The sequence below is a fragment of the Lissotriton vulgaris genome, chromosome 4_1 (assembly GCF_964263255.1).
Source record: "Lissotriton vulgaris chromosome 4_1, aLisVul1.2, whole genome shotgun sequence".
Lineage (NCBI taxonomy): Eukaryota > Metazoa > Chordata > Amphibia > Caudata > Salamandridae > Lissotriton > Lissotriton vulgaris.
Window position 1 is genome coordinate 315,494,436 of NC_141691.1, and position 17,369 is coordinate 315,511,804.

Sequence of the window (17,369 nt, forward strand, 5' to 3'; positions counted from 1 at the left end):
GTGCATACGTCTGTCTGTTCCCCGTCCCTGCCGCCAAAGCACATGAATGCAGTTCCAAGTAAAGTCTCCACTTGGCACTAGTCTACAATTGACAGAAGGGTTGAGGATCAGGGCAATGACCAACAGCGCAAAAGCGTGCTTGTGAGAGATAAGCAAAATAACTGAACAGCATGGTATGTAGAGATACAGAAATCAACTGGGGTGAAAAGAAAACACATTAACCTAGCAACTGTAACAGATGCGGTCATGACCCAAGCGACAGCTTGGCAACAAGTCAAGAAGACACTAATCTTGCAAAAGACAAAAGCTATGCAAATAACAGTATGTGTTAGATGTAAGTATCTGCGTAGTAGTAACAAATTATTTACAAAGCTTAAAGAGGCAGAATGTGGTATAAAGCACTGCATTAAAAAAACAAGTTATTGTAACAGAATATTTGGAGATCACATAGTACATTGTCTCAATGGGCATTGCAGGACTATGGTATATTTTACGTTTCATGCAACAAGAGATTGCTGGAACACTCTGATTTAAACAAAAAGTAAAGTCTGCTGCCTACTTTTGTTGCATAGAAAGCTTTTTCCTGTAGTCCTTGCAGCGCTTCCTCTTTTTCTTGGCATCGTAATCCCCCTTCAGTTGAAACTTCGCAGCTTCCACGTGCAGCTTGTAGCCCCGGATCTCGTAGTCATCGAGCAGCTTCAGGGCGAGATCCACAGATTCTTTCTAGGGAAACATAAAACGAACTGAGTCACCACCAGTCTGCTGCCCACGGGCTGCAGGTTCATCCATACTCACAAAGACAAATGGGGCAGTCTTTTGCACAAATCAAAACTTTATTAAAAAAATTATAAAATTATATTATAAAAAAGAAACCAAATAGTTTCGTCCACGTTGTGACGGTTCCAAGAGTAGAGATAGGTGCTATCCGTAATATTTGAACTTTTCAGAAGGGCAGCGCTAAGCTGCAAGATTGAATGTCCAGGCACACAAGGCCCAGTGCACATTGGTGGGCACATACTTGTATATGTCACACAAACAAGACAAAATATTCATACACACTTTACTCTCCAACGCAAAAGTCTCCAAGGGGTAGCTCACCAGTACCCTGGAAGCAGCGCCACGAAATACAGACCGGCACCATATATAATGCACATGGTTTAGCCATTTTTAAGACTGCAGCACTACAAATCGCCATATCCTTGGAGTGGCTGCCAGCTAAATCAATGGCAGGGCCACACGCTTACACACAAGCACACACCGTGACGGCCTGCACTACTGTACGTTTGAAAACTGGGCCACAAAAGAAGTGTCAGCAATGGTCAGAGTGAAGTCACTAGCTTGTGGGACTGCTGGTCAAGTCAAGTCAAGTCATAACATTTATATAGCGCACTACATACCCAGAGGGTTTCAAGGCGCTTAGGAAGGGGAGGAGGATTATTTGTCAAATATCCACGTTTTAAGCTGCTTTCTGAACGCTAGGTGATTCTGGGTGAGGCGAAGGTAATCGGGGAGAGAGTTCCATGTTTTGGCAGCCAGGTATGAGAAGGATCTGCCTCCCATGGTGGTCTTGTTGATGCGAGGTACAGTGGCGAAGGCTTGGCTGGAGGAGCGAAGTTGGCGGGAGGGGGTATAAAAGGACAGTCGAGAGTTGAGGCACTCTGGTCCGATGTTGTAGAGTGATTTGTGTGCGTGGGTAAGCAGTCTAAAAGTGATCCTCTTATTGACGGGTAGCCAATGGAGGTCTTTAAGGTGACCAGAGATGTGTTCGTTGCGTGGGATGTCTAATATGAGCCTAGCTGAGGCGTTTTGGATTCGTTGTAGTTTCTTCTGGAGTTTTGCGGTAGTACCTGCGTAGAGGGTGTTTCCGTAGTCCAGTCGGCTCGTGACCAGAGCGTGGGTGACTGTTTTCCTTGTTTCGGAGGGGATCCAGCGAAATGTTTTTCTGAGCATGCGAAGAATGTTAAAGCAGGAAGAGGATACGGCGCTGACTTGTCTGTTCATAGAGAGTGAAGAATCCAGGATGACGCCTAGGTTCCGTGCGTGGTCTGTCGGGATGGGTGCTTTTCCGAGGGCTTCCGGCCACCAAGAGTCGTCCCATGCAGAGGGGGATTTACCTAAGATGAGGACTTCTGTTTTGTCTGAGTTCAGTTTCAGACGGCTTTGTTTCATCCATTCAGCGACTTCTTTCATTCCCTCGTGTAGGTTAGTTTTGGCGGTGCTGGGGTCCTTGGTGAGGGATAGGATCAGTTGAGTGTCATCCGCGTAAGAGATGATGTTGAGGTTGTGTTGGCGGGCGATGGCCGCGAGGGGGCTCATGTATACGTTGAAGAGGGTGGGACTGAGTGAGGATCCTTGAGGTACGCCGCAGATGATTTCAGAGGCCTCGGACTTGAATGGTGGGAGGCGAACTCTCTGGGTTCTTCCGGTGAGGAACGAGGTGATCCATTCCAGTGCCTTTCCTTGGATTCCGATATTTCTGAGGCGTTGTAAAAGGGTGCTGTGGCAGACTGTGTCGAAGGCTGCAGAGAGGTCGAGGAGGATGAGGGCGACTGTGTCTCCATTGTCCAGTAGAGTTCGAATGTCGTCTGTTGCTGCGATGAGGGCGGTCTCAGTGCTGTGTTTGGCTCGGAAGCCAGATTGTGAGGGGTCGAGTGATTTGTTGGTTTCGAGGAAGGCGGCGAGCTGGATGTTGACAGCTTTCTCAATGACTTTGGCCGGGAATGGAAGAAGCGAGATGGGGCGGTAGTTTTTGAGTTCGGTGGGGTCTGCTGTTGGTTTTTTCAGAAGGGCGGTGAGTTCAGCGTGTTTCCAGTCTTCTGGGAAGGTAGCGGAGTTGAAGGAGCAGTTGATGACGTCTCGGAGGTGCGGAGCTATGACGGAGTCTGCTTTGTTAAAGATGTGGTGAGGGCATGGGTCTGTGGGGGAACCAGAGTGGATGGAGTTCATCAGGCGGATGGTGTCCTCAGTGGAGATTGGGTTCCAGGCGTTAAGGGTGTTAACGGGGGGAAGATGGTCAGCTGATGGTAGGGTGGGTTGGCTTCCGGGTTGGTTGTCAAAGCTATTGTGGATGTCAGCAATCTTGTTGTGGAAAAAAGAGGCTAGGGAATCGCAGAGGGTTTGAGTGGAAGTGTATTATCATGCATCGGCGGGCCTGTAGCCAAGAAGAGCAAAGGCTTTGTATATTTTATTCCAAAGGAATGGTGTGCGCATGTATGTGTATCTGTTGAAATTTTTTTATGTGAATGTATGAATACGTGCACTATTATGAATGTGTTGAATATGTGCTGGTGCTGTGTCCCTTCCTCAAAGACATTGTCACATCCTGAAAACCATTTTGGGTGCCTAGGAACACCAAATGTTTATGAAGTCCCCAATATAGGGGTTTAAATTTGGTACAATTATAACTTCATAATATTGACCCTGCCATAATAATAAATGTTGATATTTGTTGGGCTTCTTTGACCGATTCATAGCACAATGGCAGCTATGTTTGCCATACTGTGAGTATGCTTGGCCTAACTGTGGCTATCCCATAAGCATGGCCATTCTTGTAATAATAATGTCCAAGCATGACACAATATGACAGCTTTTTGGATTATGGTGGGGAGCAATGGCACAATTGTGGCCTCAATATAATGATGTAAATTCTTGGAATAATGTAGGCATCTTGGCATGATGGTGGACACCCCTGGCATGTGATGGTAATACCTGGGCAGGTGGAGCAGAATCTGCCAATGTGATGCACTTGTACCAGGGAAATCACAAGTTGACATTTGGGAACCATGCATTAAAACGGATTTATGAAGTATTGATTTTTAAATATCATCCAGGTAAAATACTGTATCCAGAAAATCGATTACTACAATATCATGAAGGAAAGTATTTACAGGTAACTTTAATTTTATTTACATTCTTAACTCTACATCTAATGATCCTGAAGCTGTGTGTAACTTAAGATATGTAGACGTGGAGTTAAGAATAGTAAACTTAAACTTACCACATCTATTTACTTTTATGATATTGTATTTGTTCATTTTCTAAACATGATATTATGGCATGGCAATATTCTGTGACATAGATATGAGTGGTCCTAACTAGAAATCCTTCAAGATGCGGTCACTATTGTCATTGTATTTGATGTGGGCACTACTGCAACAATAGATAAAAGCATTGGTTGGGACTCATTTTCTCTGTTGAAACCTGCCCTAACAAATCTTCATTTTAGCATCCGTAGTACGCCAGTGTGTGAAGTTGGAGGGCAATGTATATGTAACGTAAACGCTAAGTGCACGTTTCTCACTGTAATAACTCTTGCACTTATAGTCCATCAACTCTGTCTACTTTCGGCCTTTCTAGGCAACGGGAACAAGTGCTTTGCTGAGCAATTGAGAAGTTGAAACACACACGACCATACGAGATTCTTGGCTCTGAGTTTTGTGTGTGCAAAGTGTTTACTCCACAAACTTCGTCAGATTTCTTGAAAACACTGTCAGTTGAAAAATTTAAATTGCATTTAAAACCTATGAACAAATTGGTTTGTCAGGAAAACAAATCTCAGCCAAACGTACCTTTTACTTACTGCTTGAGTGATTGGAGGATTTGTACAACACTCTGCAGTCAAATAGGTATCCTGCCCTTCAGGCTAATGATCATCCCAACGCACAAGAAGATTGCACAGCGATGAGAGGTGTTTACACGGTTTCCTAAAAGTTACTTCATTCTCAGTTTGACCCAAATTTAACTTAAAGGACGTTTATGCCAGTGCAGAGCTAGATAGGAAAATCGCGTCCTCTCACCTGGGTTTTCTATACCTTAGGAATAACAAGAACATCCAAAGAAACACATCTGAGAGTGAGAAAACAGTGTTTGATGAACCTGTTCTGAAGGTTAAGAGGAAAAGATTTAACAAGCATTTGCAATGCATTAGGTCTCGCAGTTACACGAGTTTAAGCTATTGGCATTGTAAATCACAATGCCTGTTATTTATGTTTTAAAAACCAAAACACAAATACAAGTCATTATTGTTTGCAATGTCAATAGCTCAAACTCCAGTAAATACGAGACCTATTGCATTGCAAATGCAATAGGTCTCGCATTTGCGAGAGTTTAAGCTATTGGCATTGTAAATGACAAAGCCATTTATTTCTGTCTTCAAAACCAACACATAAATAAAAGGTTTGTAATTTACAATGCCAATAGCTCAAACTTTTGCAAATGCGAGACCTATTGCATTGCAAATGCTTGTTGTTATAAAGGCTTTGCATTTCTTTAAATGGTTTAAACTGATTTGTTTGAAATCCCTGTCTGGATTGCTCACCATCCTGGTAAACCTTTGTTTAGCTGTGCACCTGTAACTCAGCTAAGCAGGAACATCTTAAGGATTTCAGGGGCCCCGGGCGAAAAGTATTGTGTGGGGCCCGGTTCCTAACAATTTTGACTTTATGATCCAATTTTAGCTCTTTCGTGCCCTTCTTTAGGTCACGGACAGTGCATGGGTACACTCGTCCAGATTCTAAATGTATTTACATCTAATATTCTGGGATAGTCCGTGTGTTTTCAATATTTTAATTCAGCAGCTCACAAAATTATTGCTAACAATCTTTGTGACTCCCCCGCCATTTCTTATATGCGAGGTCCTGTTTTGATCTAAAAGAAAATGTTTATATGGATGCTGAATGGGGTTAAAAAACAAACATTTCTGTCAAATGTTTGTAAAAAAATTCCAATTCATCTCCCATGTTAAAAATACATTAAAGGAAAACGGTATTTTAAACAACATGTGAAGAGTTATTCAAGGTAATCACGGCAAGAACAGAGCTGGCTCTCTAAGGGGGCCCCTGATGGGCAGGGGCCAGGGCCCACTCTGCCCCTGCCTGAAAACGTCTCTGCAGCTAAGGTGAGCCGACACGGCTTTGGAGTCACACACTGTTGTCAGAACGCCTCCTTTTAGTACAACTCTTTCAGACCGAGGATAGACTTTTTACCGGGTTATTGATGACACAAATACATTAATGCATTGCAAATGTTGAGACTTGTTTGTGCAGTTGGGAATGGCCTTCGGTTTTTGCCAAATGCCAAGGGGACGGACACCTGTTTTTGTTTTAAATAAACCAATGAAGTGAACACCTGAATAGGTCTGGAGCTTAAAACCAGACTTGGAGCATCTCTCAGTGGCGACGTGTGTCACCCGTACCTGGTCCATGCACCCACCCACCCACCCACCCGTGGAAGTGACTCAGCAGGTTGGCACAAGATCACACGTTTCTCGTGCCTTGGCTGAAGTGAGAAAAAAAAAAAAAAAAGTGAGGGCGCCTCTCACACCGCCACTATCAGACTGACCTAACCGGGACATTCTGTTTATGTAATGAGCCAGGATGAAAGCGCCAAACCCAAGGAGGCGACAAACCTGTGAAGTGCGCTCTGACGTCGGCGCGGGCTCTGGGACCAAGATCATAAGGCACCGGAGCGGTGTGAGCTGGGATTGTACCCAGACGGACTACCACTGAGGAAGTCAGGAGAGTTGCCAATTTATGCTGATACTTATCATAGCTAAAGTACTGGAGGTTTGTTTATTTTTTGCTGCTGTTAAGTTCCGCCACGCTCTGGGAGGTGAAAAAGCAGTGCCGTAAAAGTGTCAGGTTTTTTTTTGTAACATGATAATTATCTGCTATCCTAAAGCGCCTGAAACCCATACAAGCCGGTCTCAAATCATGTTGAGCTGTTTTCCTTATGCTTGCTTGTTAGGTACATGTTTCAAGAGGGACAGATAGATGGCCGGCCTCCTCTGCTGGCTCCAATATCTTTATCAACCTAGACCTAAAAACACAGGCCAGAGCGGTTAAAAAAAGTATTATGATGAACAAGCATGCAAGTGGTGCGCGCGCGCCACAGCGAGACATCTGTTATGCATTAATGGACATGATAATGCAAAACAGATGTTGGCCATGCGGTAAAAGACACCAATAGGCCATGGGCGGGGCAAATGCGGGATATGCGCCCGCATTTGCCCAATTGCGTGCTATCTTTGTTAGAAAGACGCACGCAATGCCAAACAGCCTGCAACGATAGCAAAACCAAATGCACAAGTGTGTGGTCAGCTTACAGAAACCCCTACATTAAGCTTCGCTCTGCGCACTGCAAGGCTAGACGCGAGACCTAAAAACGGCACAATGGGTTCAACAAAGTGACTTGAAAGAAACTTTTTTTTCCTACAGGCAACCAATGTAGCTAAGTTTCTCGTAATGCGACATGTTACTATAGGCCTAAAACTAACCATGCAGCGGCCTTTCGTATAGTCTGAAAATGACAGATCAGAAAGGCAGAGAGGCCCAAGTAAAGAGAATTCTCAAAATTTAGTTTAGAAGAAATGATTGACTGGACGACTTGTTCTTGCCAGCAAATTACAAATAAGCAGTAGCAAAGACAGCATGTCTGGCCACGACAAACTGGTTATTATTTTTTATTTTTATTACAAGCATATGTAACTAAAATAAAAGGAATAAAGTAAACATTCTGTTGCCTGAAGAGGACAGCCAAGAGCATGTATCAATATTTTAAAACTAAAAAATGATGATTGAATTAATTTTAATAAGAGTATGGGTGCTTCCTAGAAGGCAGGTGTACTTAGAACAGGTCCAGTATTCATATTTCCTGTGAATGAACGAGGAATATATGATTCTTACTGGGGGAAAGTACAGGTACCAATGGTTTTTAATTACTATAATCTGGAGACATAGTTTAAACTCGCAAAACTGACTAAAACCTAAAAAAAGGATAACAAACCAACACTGGGGGTGTATCAGTGGCTGTATGGGTGGTTGTGTGAGCGGCTGTGTGGGTCTGAATGGCTGTGCAAGTGGTTTTGTGGGTCTGATCAGCTGTGTGAGTGTGAGTAGATGTTTGGGTCTGTGAGTGTTTTTTTTAATCGGGGTCATACTGTGGCCACAGTGGATTAACGGACCAATGCACCTTAAAAAAATACGTTTTTGGACAAATCCTCTTGCCCATGAGGGGTCCATTAAGGGCCCCTCCATCAGTCCCCTGGGGTCAGGGTACCTCTACGATGACCCCTTCTATGACTTTTAGATGTTATTTTCCCCCTGGGAACCGCGCCTTGATGCACAAAATGACTCTCACAACTTTCCTCTCAGGTTGCGGCCAACCAATCAATCAATCAATTCCTTTATTCGGTTTTCGTGAGATATATTAAAAAAACATAAAAGTACAGTAATAAAAAATACAATTTACATTCTCCCACAACTTTCCTCTCAGGGTGCGGCCAACCAATCACAGCACTGCTGATGGTGTGTGGATCCGCCGTGGTGGATGTGAGTCTCTAAATATACATAAATCATTTAACTTTAATAACTCCAAACCTACTGAACAGACTTAAACCAAATTACAAAAAGCACTCTTTCTGGACCAAGATCTAGCTTTCTGCCAAATTTGGTGTAATTCTGTTATCGGTTCGGGCTGTAGTCGGATCCAAATTCCCTATGGAAAATTGTACGGGGAAAACACGTTTTGGGACCCCCTTCTTCTTGGCCCCCTGCTTGTCAGATCACCCCGAAACCTTCCAGACAGCAGCTGAAGTGACTGGCTAACTCGTTTTGAAGATTTCGTAAAGATTAGTCAGACGACGCCAAAGTTGTTAGCAAAACAAAAAGCGCTCTTCCTATGGAAACTGGGTCCTAACTATAGCTACTCACTGGCGGCCGCCAGTAGGGGGATAGGTAAACCACTGTTGAAAACTGAGCTATGTTTGAGGTTGAAATGTGCAAAACTCTGAAATTAGCCCGATATGCCTAAAAAAGCACCAGCATAACTCCTAGCCATTTTCAAACGGAAGTAGAGAATTTCAGTGATTTTGCCTGTTTGAGCCCCACACATAACTCATATTTTATGACTGTTTAATTCATTGTTTTTTGGAAGACTTACTTTATGCTCAATCCACGCTGAGCAAAGCCATCAGCAGTGCCAAAGTGGGACTTGGCCTCCCAACCCATGGTCTTGGCCAGGCCCTACACCCAACCCACAGTGGTCACCCAACCCATACTTAGGATGGAATTTGGCAATGCGCAGTGGGGGGTCAGATTTTATATAAATAACTTATCCTAGGCAACTAAACGGTCCTGAGAGGATGACAGGTACTAAAGAACATTAATTTGTTGTAGCCAAATAGTAAATCATCTAAAGTAGTGCACATACAATTATTGACAATAAGAAAGAATATTATTCATGGTTAATTTATTAAAAAAAAAATTTTAGACAATATTTAATCAAGTCCTTGACACAGTTAAAAACGCATATAAATGCTTTCTCCTGGATATTACAAATAACAATATTACAAATAACAATATTATCAATCAAAACAATATCAATTTATACATATATTTTGTTAAAAAAATGGTAAAAAAGACCAAACAAGTGGAGTTATTAATTTTTCTCTACGCGCGTTTCGGCGTATTCACGCCTTCTTCTGGAGAACCACTTGATGTTTCCCGTTTGGATGTGCTTGCGGATAAAGCTGGATCTAAATCCTATCTTTGTTTAAGGGTATTAAAGGATAGTTTCGTGTCCTTAAAGAATGGCAATCCAAGTCTATGATTCGTTTCTTAGTGTTACTTGAATCATACTTCTCGATGTGTAGATCTGCTGAATGGTATTTACAAGAGGACTGAACAACAGACCCCCACTTGAAGCCACGCGATCGGACGTGAACAGATACTTAATCAAGTAATAGGAGGTCATCAATACCCCCACCTATCTACATTTGGGAACCTCGAATTACCAATATACAAGGTTCATCCCTAACAAAATTCAAGTGCGACCCTTTATCACGACCGACTGCAGAAGCATATGCATCTTTGATAGATTGCGACACATATCACGTTCAGTCCTCTTGTAAAAAATACCATTCAGCAGATCTACACATCGAGAAGTATGATTCAAGTAACACTAAGAAACGAATCATAGACTTGGATTGCCATTATTTAAGGACACAACACTATCCTTTAATACCCTTAAACAAAGATAGGATTCAGATCCAGCTTTATCTATGATCTCAAATCCTTCATTTGTCCAACAAGGAAAAAACAAATCAAGTAAATAATGCAATCTAATCTCGTTCTACTGTCAAACCATATAAATAAAAACGTAAAATGAGGCATAGATGATCCATACAGAGCACGAAAAAGTCCCTCCAGAACGGGGAAGGCGTAATAACAGTCATATTGAATTAATGACAATCAGGTGTCTTTGCGGCACTGAGAGTGGAAGAGTGAGTGAGAGTGAGAGTGAGAGACAGATAATGTAAGATGCCGTAAAACGATATGGTGCCCTATTTCCTGCCTAGATGATGCTATTGATTTATAAATCCAAGACCCTAGAAGAAACAAGGCCCAGCCTCCAGATCTTGAGTTTTAAACATAGAGGCAGTCGATGGAGGACGACAACGTACTTAGTACTATTATACATCTATTCTCAATGACTGGCATTGTTGAAAAATCTGGAATGAAAGCTTTTCATAAACCATGGCACACTAACATCCAGCTTACCTTCAGAAAGCAACAGAGGCCATCTCCTTTCAAATTTCCTTGGTTGTCCTTGTACAGTTTGATTTTGTAATCTTCAGTCTGAATATCTCGCATTATAATACCATACTTGGACATCAGCTCTACAAATTCATCATCTGTTATGTCAGGAGGGAGACCTAGGACAGTATAAAAAGAAAAGTCTATACAGCCGCAAGGTTTGAGAAAGAAATGTAGAATTGTTAAAATATATGTACACAAACAACAATTTGCAAATATAATATTTTTGAATTGCGATTCTATTTGTTCATTTAAGCAAGTCCTATGGTTTGCTGCCTCATCGATTTCTAAATGAGTTTGAGTATTACAGATGGAAGGACAGATGTAAGGGAATTGTAAGTGTAATGCATCCAGTGTGAAAACTATTTCACATGGTTTGCAATGCTACACAAAAAAATAAAAATGAAATAAATACTGAAAATCTAGCTCTCAGATTCCAAAAACATAAATTTTACAGAAAATGTCGTAGTAGATAAAAACACAAGGAGTATAAATGTCATCATTTATAAATTAGATCACGTCATCCACTTATCAACCGTAACATCAATGAGAACAAAAGATTCTGGAATTATAAGGTCATAGGTCCATTGTGTTACAGAGGCCTTTGACTCACATTAAAAGGGGCGTTACAGCACTAATGCCACTGACCCATCACAAGCTAACATCCTTGCCTGAAAATCTCCAGGGTGCAATGAATTCCCAGAAGAGTTTTATAAAATCAGTAAGACATTCCTTGTGCCTATGCTATACGGGGCATTTAAAAAAAGCTGAATCTTTCAGCTATCTGAGTCCTTTTCAATATCAACACACTAATCCCAAAGCAAGGAAAAGTCCTTTAAGTATTTAAGCTATCAACCTATTTCCTTAATTATTATTGATGTTAAGGACCTAGTCAAGACACTGGCAAAACGGTTTCGTAAGATGATCCCATCGCTTGTAAATGTATGAGAGGTAGGGTTTGTTCCAGAATGTTTGTCCAGGAACCACTTATTATGTGTGCTGATACACATTGGCTGGCAAACTACAGACCTACATGCCTGCTTAACCCCTTCCATGCGGCCGCAATTCCCCTGGTGTGCTGTAAACAGCACGAAGAGGGGCGGGCCATGACGAACCCCAGCCGTCATCAGCACACGAGCACCGTAGTGCATGACGGCTGGGGTTCGTCATCAGCATGGAAGGGGTTAAGAGAGAGAGCCTAAGATAGGATATTGAAAGTTAAAAGACTACACTACTGCCTGATGGAACTGATGAACTGTGAACTGATGAACTGTTCAGTCTTCCTATCCCGACTAGGTAAAAAGGGAAGTAAAACAAAATCTCTGCCAATGTCGCTGGCGCAGTTTCACAGATCTGGCAGAATTTTGACACACTTAGCATGTTTAGCCTGCTTTTGATATGTTGAGTTTTATTTAATTCTGTCAAACGGAGACAGGGATACAACAAGGAGGAGGGCCAAAGTATTGATCTGCTACCACCACTGGTGTTGTTTGATAAATTTGCAGAAACTTTATTAGGTATGTACTTGTTAAGTTTTCCGATAGGTTTTCTAGTTGAGCTAAGGTAGAAGATCCCAAGTTTCATGCAGTTCCAACAAATATGCGGGAAAAGGTCAGGGTGGAGACGGGAGGCGGGGGCAGAAAGGTTCGCCAGTTAAAGCTCCGGTAATGTACCTGAACTGCCAAATTTTAGAGAAGTGAGATTTCGCAAAGGAACCAGAATATCAATTTAACTGTCATAGGATAAATATATCTAAACTGCGAAGTAACTATCTGCACATTTCAGTCGCACCTGACCTTTTCTAAAGACAGGAAGTGTAAATTCCTTCACTTTACATTTAGGAGTTAGTACTAAAAACAAACAAAATACTCCAAAGTGCTCCGTGTAAAGCAGCACGAAATCATGGACTCGATTTAAACGTGTACCATAAAGTTAAAACACATGATCATCTATTATTAACAAGTAGATTCAAGCAAACGAATGGTTAATATTATATCATAATGTTCATGATATCTGGAATAGGTTATGTTCTAAATTGTTATGGAGCGCAATAAATGACGGCATGGAGCTAATTATGAGGAACTGAAACAACCCACCAAAATAAGCAGGATCATTTCAGGGTAAAACACAAAGTTTTAAATGCTTTACCGAAAGCCAGATGATTCGGACGGGTCCTTAGCTGAAAGGTTAACAGGTTTCCACGGTTCAGCGGTGACAACAAAATAACAGATGGACAGCCTGACCTATATCTTTAAGGAGTAGACCTTGAGCCATTTCTGTAGCACCAAAGCAGTGAGGTCTTATTGGAAGATAGGGAGTTTTCTTTCTTGCATGTATAAGGGCCCCTGCTGGCAGAATGCCAGATGCAAACTATAAAGACTTGTAAATGGGATTTGTTTTGCTGAAAGGACGCCAATAGAGGTCAACTAGAATATAATTCATTCATTAATCATTCAATTTGCTCATCTAAGTGGTCATAATTTTATGATTTACATTATATTCATTCATGTGACTTCTGTAGTATACGTTCATATTATTTAGCCACAGGTTGACATATGACGCCATAGGTATAGACGTTACTCACGTTGCTGGTGTGAGTTAAAATGATATATACACACACACACACGTAAAACACAATGTATTAAATTAATGATATTCTAAACCTACCAGTCACATAGACATTGGTGTTTCGTTCTTCTTCAACCTGAAACCATCCTAAAAAAATATGAAAGTTATGATTATGCGAGTTACACTTGAGCCACAATCCTTCAATAAAAATGTATCTTTTGCTTATTTTTGTCAGACAACAAAAATGAAGACATTAGATACCCCTTCTGAATTTCACCAATGCTCTTAAATGGATGTCTCTTCGTCAGGCAATGCCTTTTTTAGCTAGGACAGTTGTTCGCATAAGCTCTTTTTTAATTCCGTGGGCCCCACTGAATCCTTACTAGAATCTGGCGACCCCCACTGAGTCGATACTGGAAGCTGGTGGGATCCCCAGACCAAGCAATTTCTATGATTTGAACTGTAAAATTAACTAAAAAAATACAGAAACAAGCATACATCAAATAAATAAACATTGAAATATTTGATTTAATTCACAATAAAATATAGAAAAATATTTTCTAACTTTGTTTTTTAATTCTTAATGACAAAGGGATATGCTAACTTGAGGCATAACATTTTGCCTTTGTAACTCCTACTGCAAGCGCTCTTGGTTGGCGTTTCATTTAATACCAGTCATTGTCTATATTATATGCTGTTTACTGTACTTGCGCTGCTCCAACGAATCAAGCTACTTAAATCAGAATTATTATTTTAAAACGAGGAGGACCCATTCAATGATGACAACGAAATACACTAGTGAGATCCCTATTATAGTGCAATGGAGTTTGCTGCAACCTAAATGTCATTAAGATTCATCAGTGTTCATTTCTTCTAGAGAAGCATGGTTGCTCATCTGCGAGGATCATCTCCCACTAACATATTTGGGACACTACATAGCAAAATCAAAGCAATACTGTTCCCAAATTCAGGATTTCCACTAGGAGAGGACGCTGCTGCTCAGTGAAAGCAATCACTATTAGGCGTTTGTTACCAGTAGACTTAGCACCTCACTGAAGAGCATCAGAAAAAAGCTGAAGACTTGCCTTCTAGGCTATGAGACTCATAAGACGAGCTTCACTAACCATGTGGATAGTGTGCACTTTGAAAGTGATGACAGTCATTCAGTCAATCAATGCCCACATATCGGGCTCAGTGGCTAATATCTGCAAATACTGCTAAGACGAACAACAGAGATGCCTATCTTCAACCAGCAAATCTATAACAGAAATGCTAATGCTTAAGTTGCAAATGAAAATACATATTTTCACTATAAAACAGGAGAGTTTCTTTTCCTGCACAGACATAAATATACCCAGGGAAAAAACATCACCCCCATGCTGAGAGTATTATCAAGATTACTGACAACAATTAATACTCGTAATATTCACCACGAGACTTAGAGTATAGATAGAAGGGCATCTCAAAAAAAGATAATGGGTGCTTCCTTGTAGCAAGTGTTTCTGAAAATAAATTTGAAATGGTAACTATAAAAAAGTTTACTGAAAAAGGAAGTAAAGCTAAATTTTAAAATAATTATTTTTGATAAAGAAGTGTCAAATTCTCTGGTTTGTGGTCAGGCAAGACAGGAAATTGGGAATGAGTTGGTGGAGAGTATTGTCTTAGGTAAAATTCACAGCATGTGTATTTACTAATCTCTCAACATTTAGACGCTTGGCTTGCTTCTAAATATTTGTGCCCTATAGGGTATTACCTGGGTCAGGTTTTCTCTTCTCTGCTTTGGGTTTATGCTCCTTCTTTTCTGCTGCAGGGGCATCACTTGTGTCCGGATCCTTAGATGGCTCTTTATTTTTGTCAGGAACTTCAGGTGTTTCACCAGGTTTTATCTCCTTCTGTGGGGTAGGCGCAGCAACACACGGTACGTCATCGGCAGGCAGACCATAGTTGGCATGGTATAAAGCCAAGAATTCATCTGTGATCTATTACAGAAACCAAGCAAAATGGTTGAAACTGCATAGTGCATAGTTCTACCTGCAAAGTTGGACTCTAAAACAAAAAAGTATATGTAAAAATCAAAGAAGCCAAACAGAGTTCACACCTAATCTGATCACAATGATACAAACATCTATGATTTATCTGGGGGGTATAAATGCAACTGTAGGCATATTTGACAGTGTCCGTTTAGGCTAATGGATTTCACCAGATTTAATATTAAGGATTTATCAAAGAAATCTACAGCTTATAAACGCCCCTTCCGTCTATGTACGGTGATATTGTTAATACTTATGGACGAAGAATCACATCTCATCCCCCATTGTGTCCTTTGCCTCGCGTTTTAATTACTAAGCCAAGTCACAGATGCAAGCCGTGTGTATGCTTTTTTTCAAATGCCACTTTTCTTCTCCAGTAGCATTGCTAGGACTCCTTTGCCTTGTGTTCTCCAAATCCTTTGGAACAGTTTAATCTCAATCAGCTACCCAAGAGTCAGGCTATTATTTTGTCTTTCTTCCACTGCTCTGAACTAGATATCAGCCACCAATTTAGATTCCCTCTTGGATCCCTGCACCCTCCAAAATTCTTAAGCAAGTTGATGAACTAATGATCTCTCATCTCACTGCCCTTGTAACCTGTCCATTCTGCAAGTCACTGTACCCGCATACTGGAAGCATGCTCAGGTAATACCCAATTGGTGGCCAGCAACTGGACTGTACACCAAGATAAAACTTACCTCTTAGCTGACTCTGCCACTGCTCCCCAAAAGGTATCCACCTGAAGGGGGAGACGCACGAGCCGCCAAGGGCACGCACCCAACTAAGCCGAATGGCCTTCAGCCCTCCCCGCAGAGCGCAATTTTGATATTTATTTGATATTTATTGGCATTTGTAAAGCGCTACTTTCGCTCCGGAGGGAGCATCTTGGCGCTGAGCACACAGAGAATCAACTGTGGGGAGCAAGAATCAGATAGCTGCGAGGACCGATGAGTCGGACTGAGAAAAAATCCAAGTCTTAAGGAGTTTCCTGAAGAGGCTTTCTGAAGGGACATGCCTAAGGTTGGGGGGAAGACGATTCCATGCCTTAGCAGCCAGGAATGAAAAGGTCTTTCCGCCTTTGGTTTTTAGTTTTATTCGGGGTTCAGTGATTAGATTAGCACCTGATGACCTCAAGCAGCGAGTTGGAATATAACGCTGGAAGCGCTTGATCAGGTAAGATGGACCCGTGCTCCTGGTGGATTTGAAGACAGTGACTAGAAGCTTGAATAAAATTCTCTTATGGAGGGGCAGCCAGTGAAGGGCGTTGAGGGCTGCAGAGGCCGAGGACCTACGGGGGAGTTTCAGGACAAGCCTGGCTGCTGCGTGTTGAACGCTTTGTAATTTTTTAAGGGAAGATTTCTTTATGCCTGCTAGGAGGCCGTTACAATAATCCAGCCGGGAGAGGATAAGCGCCACCGCGACTGATTTCCTGGCTGAAATAGGCAGAAAATTGAAAAATTTCTTTAGCTGCCTGATCAGACTAAAACAGCGCCCTGCGGTAATGCGCACATGCTCATCAAAGCTGAGGGATGAGTCGAATTGAACTCCAAGATTGCGGGCTGAAGAGACCGCGCTCGGTGGTGCTTCGGAGTTATGGGGCCACCAGTCTTTGGGGGAAAAGAGTGTGCCTTTACCTAGGGGTATTATTTCGGTTTTGGCGCTGTTGCATTTGAGATGATTCAGGTTAAGCCAGGAGAAGACTTGGGAAAGGCAGTTTTGAAATCTAAGGGCAGCATCCGGGAGTCTTTTGTCAATGGTGACGACAAGCTGGGTGTCGTCAGCGTAGGAAGTCACAAGGATCCCATGGGATTCGATCAACGTGAGAAGGGGGGCCATATATCTCTATACTACTATTATAAAGAGAGAACTTGCACCTTTTGGCCAGGTAAACTCGGGAACCACAGCGCCAATCTACACACCCGATTCACCTATGAAAATGTCAGGGTGTGTAGATGGACATAGGCTATATAAATTAAAAAAAAAGTAAATTATAAAAATTAAGTTTGTAAACAAAGTAGTCCCCTGAAAGTAGCGCCGGCCGGGACCTAGCGCTGGCCGCAACGCGACGTGCGTGATGACCGCGACGTGCGTGATGACGACTAAGGAGGAGCGGCGGTGCAGTGACGAGCGGCTGTGCAGTGAGGAGCGGCGGCACAGGTAAGGAAAGTGATAGTTCAGT

General features: G+C 42.0%; 1 protein-coding gene across 1 annotated transcript in view; it reads right to left on the reverse strand.

Annotated features, from left to right (window-relative positions):
• The window catches only part of HTATSF1 (HIV-1 Tat specific factor 1), a 266,871-nt gene that overhangs the window by 184,641 nt on the left and 64,861 nt on the right, over positions 1 to 17,369 (reverse strand). The window contains exons 2-5 of the mRNA XM_086918648.1: positions 14,914 to 15,139; positions 13,260 to 13,307; positions 10,557 to 10,711; positions 560 to 723 (exon numbers count right to left, since the gene is read on the reverse strand). Coding sequence (XP_086774774.1) covers positions 560 to 723; positions 10,557 to 10,711; positions 13,260 to 13,307; positions 14,914 to 15,139 — 593 coding nt within the window. The remainder of the gene's footprint in view (positions 1 to 559; positions 724 to 10,556; positions 10,712 to 13,259; positions 13,308 to 14,913; positions 15,140 to 17,369) is intronic.